This window comes from Myotis davidii, unplaced genomic scaffold (assembly GCF_000327345.1).
Source record: "Myotis davidii unplaced genomic scaffold, ASM32734v1 scaffold235, whole genome shotgun sequence".
NCBI lineage: Eukaryota > Metazoa > Chordata > Mammalia > Chiroptera > Vespertilionidae > Myotis > Myotis davidii.
In genome coordinates, this window is record NW_006287462.1 from 3,377,787 (window position 1) to 3,387,493 (window position 9,707).

Consider the following 9,707-nt stretch of genomic DNA (forward strand, 5'->3'; position numbering starts at 1 on the left):
TTCCTGTAACTAAAATCTGGAAACTTTTGTTCTTGTTCTGACTGCCACTGCACTTGACCTGGAACAAGTCATTAAACCTCTACAAAAAAAGTATAAGACTGGTTATGTCATTACAAAATTTTAATGTCATTATGGATTTATAAAATAAATATAAGCATTTCATTTTAAAACTTAAAATTTTGTTTTGTGATCTAGAAAACCTATAAAACCATGGAATTCAGCTAAAATACCTGCTTCAAAACCAAATACTTTTGAAAAGTACTTTGTTTAGTAGTATTTCTATAAGTTTTTAAAAATTAAATTTTTGCTAAGTACGAGTTATACTAAAATGGAATGGGCATGTTCTGAAATATATCAACAAATAATCAAAAGAATATTTAGCCGTAGCTGGTTTGGCTCAGTGGGTAGAGCATTGGCCAGTGGACTGAAAGGTCCCGGGTTCAATTCCAATCAAGGGCACATGCCTGGGTTGCAGGCTCGATCCCCAGTATGGGGTGTGTAGGAGGCAGCCACGATCGATGGTGTTTCTCTCTCATCGATGTTTCTATCTCACTCTCCCTCTCCCTTCCTCTCTGAAATCAATAAAAACATTTTTTTTTTAAAGAAAAGAATATTTAGCCCAGCTGGTGTGCCTCTGTGATTGAGCATCGACTTATGAACCAGGAGGTCATGGTTCAATTCCTGGTCAAGGCACATGCCGGGGTTGCAAGCTCGATCCCCAGTGTGGGGCATGCAGGAGGCAGCCGATCAATGATTCTCTCTTATAATTTTCTATCTCTCTCTCCCTCCCCCTTCCTCTTTGAAACCAATAAATAAAAAATATATTGAAAGATTTTTTTAAAAAAAACATTTTTATATAATAGGTTTTTCTCATTGATGAAATGCAATTAACCAGTTAACTGCCACGATATTTTAAATTTAATTAAAAAAGGTAAGCCCCTTGCATCTATAGATGCTTATGGTGTACAAATGGTTAATACCATGTGAAAGTATGGCAGTCGTTACATCAGTGTATAAATATTGACTATACCATATCCTATACCTTTGAGCAATTAGAAATATATTTGATTTCTTCAGAATCTCATCTAATATTTTAGAATAAACAACTTTTTATACATCTATATGATCTTTGTCCTTGAAAGTTTTAATGCCTACTTAATAGTCCATTGAGTTGTAACTCCTATAGCTGGACATCTAAACTATTTGCTAAGTTTTACTTTTATAAATAACTAGAGGACCTGTGCACAAAATTCGTGCACTCGGAAGGGTCCCTCAGCCCAGCCTGTACCCTCTCGCAGTCTGGGAGCCCTTGGGGGATGTCCAACTGACGGCTTAGGGAGTGGGCCTAAGCCAGTAGTTGGACATCCCTCTCATAGTCCAGGACCCCTCGCTCCTTACCGCTCGCTGCTCCTTACCACTTAGCTCGCTGCTCCTTAGTACTGCCGTGGAGGTGGGCCATTGTGCTCACCAGCCGTGAGCCTGGCTTCTGACTGAGCAGCACTCCCCCTGTGGGAGCACACTGACCACCAGGGGGCAACTCCTGCTTGAGCGTCTGTCCCCTGGTGGTCAATGCACATCATATCAACCGGTCGTTCTGCTGTTCAGTCGATTTGCATGTTAGCCTTTTATTATATAGGATAATAAAAAGCCTAAGCGACCATTATGGTAGAACAACTGGTCACTATGATGTGCACTGACCACCAGGGGCAGATGCTCAATGCAGGAGCTACCCCCAGTGGTCAGTGTGCTCCCACAGGAGGAACGGCCACTCAGCCAGAGGCCAGGCTCATGGCTGGCAAGCACAGCAGTGGTGGCGAGAGCCTCTCCCACCTCCGCAGCAGCCCTAAGGATCAATGAGCCGGGTGGTAAGGAGCAAGCAGGCTGGTGGTAAGAAGCGAGGGATCCCAGATTGTGAAAGCAATGAGCCGGGTGGTAAGGAGCAAGCAGGCCGGTGGTAAGAAGCGAGGGATCCCAGATTGTGAAAGGGACATCCCCTGAGGGTCCCAGACTGCAAGGGGGTGCAGGCCAGGCTGAGGGATTACCCCCATCCCACCCCCAGTGCCCAAATTTCGTGCACCGGGCCTCTAGTATAGGATAATACAGATAAGCATCATTAGAGAAGCATCAATTTCCTTCCCTCGTGAATTATTTAGTAAGGATTAAACTACTAGTGACATAATTGGGTTGAGAACTTCAACATTTTTATAGTTCTTGCTGTATGTTACCAAATCATTTTATAATGTCAGTATACAATGGCACAGAACAGTTTGCTTGAAGCCATTCCAGAACTGAGGTTTTATTAAAATATATTTCTGAAAATGATAACCAGTCATTTAAAATAGATTCACTGTGGCATCTTTAACAAATCATGATGAATTGAAGCAATTGAATTTAGTTAACTATTCATGTATGATTTTCCTCTGAAAAATTTTTATAGAAAAGAATGTTAACCCTAGATATATTTTAGATCAGTATCTAACTAGGGTTATTGCATGCTATATGGAAAATATAATTCTCATTTTAATTTAGGAGATAATTATTGATAGTCCTTATCTGTAGCTCTAATTTAAACAGCCTTAGCTATTATATTTTACTAAAATTCTGTGTGCTGAGACAGTCATAGCATGTTAGGAAGTGTAAGAAAAACATAAAGAGACAGTATGTCTAGCATTTGCATTTAAATTACAGCTGTATAATCAATCCATGCACTAAGACTTGTAACCTTGTATACCAGAACAATTCCCTTCTCTTCAGATTGCTTAGTACAATAGCCTAATAAAAGTCATTCTTTCACATCTAAGGGCATTCCTATTGCCCATTTCAAATTAAAAAGAGCCTGATTCTAGTATGTGGCCAGGGCTGAGTCATCTTTAGTATAAGGTCCTGGAGTACCAGTACATTCTTGTACTTTGGCTTTTTCTTATAGACCAATATAGAACTTTGTACGTAAGTCAGATTAGAGGAGATTAAAGTTTTCAAACTAGACTTAAAGTCCTGGGTGGTCTTATAAATAACAGTAAAACACTCTTAAAGGCCGGTGTGGTTTTAGGATAGTCCTAAGGACACATACTCTTCCCCAGACAGTCTGAGAAGACTTCTGCGGCCCAGGGAAATCTAGCCAACCTGGAAACCATTTCTGGGTAAGAGAAATAGCTTCCCTGCTCACCCAGTATTTGGCTCCACTGTTGGCCAAATTCTACGGCAACCACAAATCTAAACTAAATTTTAATGTTAGCCTATCTTATATCTCATGTCTAAATCCTTTTATCTTCCTTTGAAAGACATGCCAAAATTATTCCCTAACTTGAGCAAAGTAGTACCTGAAGGTCCCACATCCATTTTTAAAATGTTATAAATGATACAACACTTTAATTCTACTTAATATAGAAATTAAAAGTTTAACAATATGACTGTAGTTTAAATTGGTGTTTTTTTTTCCTACTGTGTTTCTTTCCTAGCAAGCAGTAATAGATTGTAAGGAAGGTCTAACTTATAAACTATTTTGGCATCAAATAAAACCAGTATTGGACAGGAAAAAGAAAAAAAAAGTTTTGTTTATATACTTACTTTCTCTCTAGGAACATTTCATGGAAGTAATTCGAAACCAAGAATTTGTATTATTACCAGCCAATGAAATTGCAAAGCTCTTGGCCAGTGATGACATGAACATTCCTAATGAGGAGACGATATTGAATGCACTTCTTACTTGGGTCCGTCATGACTTGGAACAGAGACGGAAAGATCTTAGTAAACTTCTGGCTTATATTAGGCTACCTCTTCTTGCACCACAGGTAAACAACTTTTGATTATTTAAAAACAATGTCATAATTTCAACAAAATGAGTATTCACTTTATGCTAATTACATTAATATATACTTGTGTCTAGTTTTTTTTCTTACTATTCTATCCCATAGGGTTATTTTACGTATATTTCTATTAAGTGGGTTTTTTAAAAATATATATTTTTATTGATTTCAGAGAGGAAGAGAGAGGGAGAGAGAGAAAGATCAATGAGAGAGAATCATCCATCGGCTGCCTCCTGCACGCCCACACTGGGGATGAAGCCTGCAACCCATGCATATGCCCTGACCTCAGGAAATCAAACCATGACCTCCTAGTTCCTGGGTCAATGCTCAACCACTGATCCACGGAGGCCAGGCTTCTATTAAGGGTTTAAGTGAAAAGATAGTGAGCTAAAAAAATTTCTGTTTATGTTTCAACCCAGCAGATCTGGCTCTGTCAATTAAATAACCTAATTGCATTAATTAACATTGTTGCTTTGAGGGTAGTAATTTTATTTGACTCAGCTACAAACCTATCCTAGAAATTGAAGAATTAGTAAAGCTGCTAATAAAAGGAACACTAGATCCTAAGAACCAGAAAATTTAGATTATTTCACTTGCCACAGTTAACTATTCACTAAATGCTGGATTTTGATGATACATAAATTAATGAGATATGATAATAGTTTCAGCTCTGAGATTTTAAAACCCTATGACCTAACACATTCACACACCTCAGTTTCTTCATCTGTCAAGTGGAGATAATATCCTCTCTGACCATCTCACAGGATTGTTCTGAGGATCAGAAAAGTGCTCTGTGAAATAAACTGTGCTATAAGTAATAGTGGTATGTAGAGATCCAAGATGGCAGCTGACTAGGTGGCTGTTACACTCACCTTCTCCCAGGACAAACTGGAATTACAACTAAAATACAGAACAATCAGCCTGAATAACCAACTGAATACTAGCTGGTTAGAAGTTTAATAACCAAGGATTTACAAAAGAAGTCACATCAAGATGTTAATGGCAAATGGTCTACCAGATATTAGGTAGACATATTGGTCAATGGAGCAGAATAGAGGGCCCAGAAATAAACCCATGTCTTTATATTTGACAGAAGCAAGAACATACAATGGGATAAAGACAGTCTTTTCAATAAATGGTGCTGGGAAAATTGGACAGATACATCCAAAAAATGAAATTATACCACCTTCTTACACCGTACACAAGACTAAACTCAAAATGGATTAAAAACTTCAATGTGAGACTCAAAACTATACAAATCCTTGAAGAAGACATAGGTTGTAAAAACTTGGACATTTCTCATAGCAGTATTTTTTCTGATATATCTCTTCAGGCAAGGAAAACAAAATAAAAAATAAATGGGACTACATCAGGCTAAAATGTTTTTGTACAGCAAACTATCAAAAAAAATGAAAGGTCATCCCACTGAATAGGAGAACATATTTCCAATGAAACATCTTATAAGGGTTTAATATCCAAAATTTATAAAGAACTTACACAGCTCAACACCAAAAAACAAACAATCCAATTAAAAATGGCAAAGGACCTGAATGTACACTTCTCCAAAGAGGACATACAGATGACCAATGGACATATGAAAAGATGTTAAACATCACTAATTATTAGAGAAATGCAAATTAAAACCACAATGAAATATCACCTCACACCTGTCAGAATGGCTATCCTATATAATAAAAGCCTAATATGCTAAGTGTTTGGTCGTCCGTTCAACCAATCAAAGCATAATATGCTAATGATATGCTAAGGCCACTCAATCGCTCGCTATGACATGCACTGACCACCAGGGGGCAGACGCTCCAACCTGTAGGTTAGCTTGCTACTGGGGTCCAGCAATCGGGACTGAACGAGATGGACTGAACACACCCTGGAGCCCTCCCGTGGTCCTTCCATGCTGGCCAACCTCCTGCATCCCTTTCCGGCCCCAATTGTGCACCGGTGGAGTCCCTTGGCCTGTACCCTCTTGCAATCCAGGACCCCTCAGAGGATGTTGGAGAACTGGTTTTGACCAGATTCTGCTCAGTGCAGGAGCTGCCCCCTGGTGGGCAGTGTGCTCCCATAGGGGGAGTGCTGCTCAGCCAGAAGTCAGGCTCACAGCTGGCGAGCGCAGTAGCGGTGGTGGGAGCCTCCCCACCTCCATGGCAGCACTCAGGATGTCTGAGGGGAGCAGGCCTAAGCCCGCAGTTGGACATCCCCCAAGGGCTCCCAGACTGTAAGAGGGCGCAGACTGGCCTGAGGGACTCCCCAAGTGCACAAACGTTCTGCATCAAGCCTCTAGTCATCAATAAAGCAACAAACAATGCTGGCAAGGATGGGAAGAAAAGGGAACCCTCATGCACTGTTGGTTGAAATGCAGACAGGTGCAGCCATTGTGAAAAATAGTATGGAGATTCCTCAGAAAGTTAAAAACGGAATTGCCTTATGACCCAGCAATTCCACTTCTAGGAATATATCTGAAGAAACTAGAAGCATATCTATTTCAAAAGAATATATGCATCCCTATGTTCATTTCAGCATTAATTGCAGTAGCCAAGATCCAGAAACAGCCCAAGTGCCCATTAATAGATGAGTGGATAAAAAAAGCTATGGTACATTTATGCAATAGAATACTACTTGGCTGTAGAAAAGGAGGAAATCTTCCCTTTTGCAACAGCGTGGATGGACCTGGAAAGTATTGTGCTAAGTGAAATAAGCCAGTCTGATAAAGACAAATACCATATGATTTCACTATGTGTAATCTAATGAACAAAACAAACAAACAAAATAAAAACAGACTCATAGATACAGAAAACAGACTGACAGCTGTCAGAGGGGAGGGTGGTTGGGGGCTCCGTGAAAAAGGCGAAGGGATTAAACAAAAAACAAACAAACAAAAACTTAGACACAGACAGTACTGTGCTTACCAGAGGGGAAGTAAGGTGGGGGGATGTTAAAGAGGGTAAAAGGGGAATAAATGGATAAATGGTGATAGAAGGAGACTCAACTTGGAGTGATGAACACACAGCACAATATACAGATGATGTATTATAGAACTGTACACCTGAAATCTATATAATTTCATTAACCAGTGTCACCCCAATAAATTCAATAAAGTTAAACTAATAACAATGGTACGATTATTATCACTACTTTACAGTTGAGAGATTGTACAGTTGGTGTATTTGAGGCAATTAGTCCTAACATATTTACATGCAAAGTTTTCCCTTTTCTACAGTTTTGACTGGGATATACAGAAATTTCCTCTGCATACTTTGCTGCGCATTTTGAGGCCTTGAATAGAGAAAAGGGCCTTGAAAGTAGAGCAAGAATGAGCTGTTACTGCTCAACTTTTTACTGTTGTTTAAAGTGCCATAAGTTTTGTCCTGTTTGTATTTATCTTGAGGATTCTGTATTATTTCTAGCTGATGTGAGCAAAAGTTGCTGTTTGCTTTCTACCTCACAGAGGCAAAAACCAGTGCTGATGCTTGATAAGAAAGACCTTCCTCTTCAGAGAGAACATTGTATGGGTTCATAGGAGTGAAGTGCATGTATTTGTGACAATTCAGGAAGAATAACATCATAAAATACTTCTTTCAAAATCAGATTTAAAGAAGAGAGTTATATTTTACTGATACCTAGCAGAATTTTTTTTAATCCTTTTTAGATGAGAGAATATATAACTAAAAAATTAGACTTTAAATATAATCTGGACAATTAAGTAGCCTGACAATTGACTTCAGTCCTGCTGTTTCAAGTATTTATGGTATTATTTTGCATGACCCTAAGAGAACTTCAGATTTTCTGTTATCCAGGATATTGCTGATATTCATAGACTTAAGATCTTAGATTTGAAAGGTACTTTGAGATCTAACACCTAAATGAAGTAACAAACCAAAAAAGTAAAACCATGTGATCATAATCACAAAGTGATTGCAGAATCACTTCTGCATTGTAGTTTTATTTGGTTTCCCATTGACTAATATTACAGCACTAATAAGACACTGAGATAGGACTCAAACTCAAGTAAAGTCTGCGCCTTTTCCATTGAACCATTGTGCCTCTTGTATATACTATGTGTAAAATTGCTGGTTGGGAGGAAGAAATTGATTAAAAAATAAATCTGTGATAGATATACCAGGGTAGGCAAAAGTAGGTTTACAGTTGTGAGTACTCAAAACAATTCATTTTTGTATTATTATTTATTTATTATTGTATTATTATTATTATTATTTATTATTATTACTTTTGCCCACCCCTGCATAAATGTGGCATTATGAAAATAATCAGAGTAGCCCACCCAGACTGATGGTGAGGAAGCTAGGAGGACTTCCTAAAGTGTTACTCAATCTGCATCTTGAGTAAACTACCCAGAAGGGGCATGGCAGTCTAGGAGAGAGAGGCGATTGTGCCTAGTTATCAAGTCATGAGCAAATATGTCATGTGCTGGAGTTTGAAGGTAGTTTGCCTGGCTAGAATGCAGAAATAAAAGGGCAGTGTTGAGAGATGAGGCTGGAGAGGGAAATGGACCAGATCAAGAAGATCCTCGAGTTATGGATTTCATTCTAAAAGCAATGAGGGAGCACTAAAGGGTTTTTGATAGGAAATAGCATAATTATCATTCCATTTCAGAAAGATTCTATAACTGCATTGTAGAGAATGGATTCAAGAGGTCAAAGTAGACACTCATTAGGAAAGCCATTGGATTCACACAGTAAGCATTCTGTGGCAGAGGAGATAGAGAAATTATCAGGCTCAAGAGCTATTTAGGAGGTAAAACTGATAGAGCTTAATGTCCAGTTGAATGGTGGGGGGTAAAAAAATAACAGCAGTCCAGAATGATCCTGATTTGTGTAACTAAGTTAATGAAGGTGCTGTCAATTAAGAAAAAGGGTACAGGGTGAAGAGCTGCTTTTGAAGGTGGGAAAGGAAGTGGAAGAATCATGTTCCCAGAGCTTCTCAACACTTTTATATTCTTAGAGTCTAAGAAATTTTTTAAAACTTCCTAAAGAGATTCAAGTTCAAGAAGGAGGAAATTTTGCCCAGACCAGTTTGATTTAGTTGGTTGAGCATCATCCCATGCCCCAAGAGGACACCAGTTCAATTCCCAGTCAGGGCAAATGCCTGGGTTGTGGGCTCGATGCCCGGTCAGGGCATATACAAGAATCAACCAGTGAATGCATAAATAAGTGAAACAACAAATCCATTTTTCTCTCTCCTCTAAACTCAATCAAATAAATAAATTTACAAGATAGAAACAGCCAGATATATGGATACATAATATAAAATAACTGTGATTAAAATACTTAAAGAAATAAAATATGAAAAAAAATAACAAAAGATAGGGAAAAAGGGCTGGGGGATAATGAAATAGGTGATTGTAGTCAAAAGGTATAAACTTCCAGTTATAAAATAAGTAATTTCTGGGGATGTAATATACATAGTTAATAATACTGTAGTGTATATTTGATCATTGCGAAGAGCTCTAAGAACTTCTTCTTGCAATGGACATAAACAACAGTGTGGTGATGGCCAGAGGAAAGGGGGAGGGCTGGGTGGAGAGGTCTAAGGTGGGGAGGGGAATGGGGACATCTGTAATAGTGTCAACAATAAAAATAAGTAAACAAAAAGTTCTCCTTGAAAGAAAAAAAATGTGTCACTGTAGTGATCATTTTGTAATATATACATACTAGAGGCCCGGTGCACAAAAATTTGTGCACTCGGGTGGGAGGGGAGGGGTCCCTCAGGCCGGCCTGTGCCCTCTCGCAGGCTGGGACCTCTCAGGGGATGACCACCTGCTGTCTTAGGCCTGTTCCATGGGGGGATTGGGCCTAAGCTGGCAATCAGACATCCCTCTGGCAGCCTGGCAGCCCTCGGGGGATGTCCACTTGCCAGCGGGGAGCAGGC

General features: G+C 39.1%; 1 protein-coding gene across 1 annotated transcript in view; it reads left to right on the top strand.

The window, feature by feature from the left end:
- The window catches only part of KLHL5 (kelch like family member 5), a 50,479-nt gene that overhangs the window by 19,262 nt on the left and 21,510 nt on the right, over positions 1–9,707 (top strand). Inside the window, exon 5 of the mRNA XM_006759286.2 lies at positions 3,579–3,791. Coding sequence (XP_006759349.1) covers positions 3,579–3,791 — 213 coding nt within the window. The remainder of the gene's footprint in view (positions 1–3,578; positions 3,792–9,707) is intronic.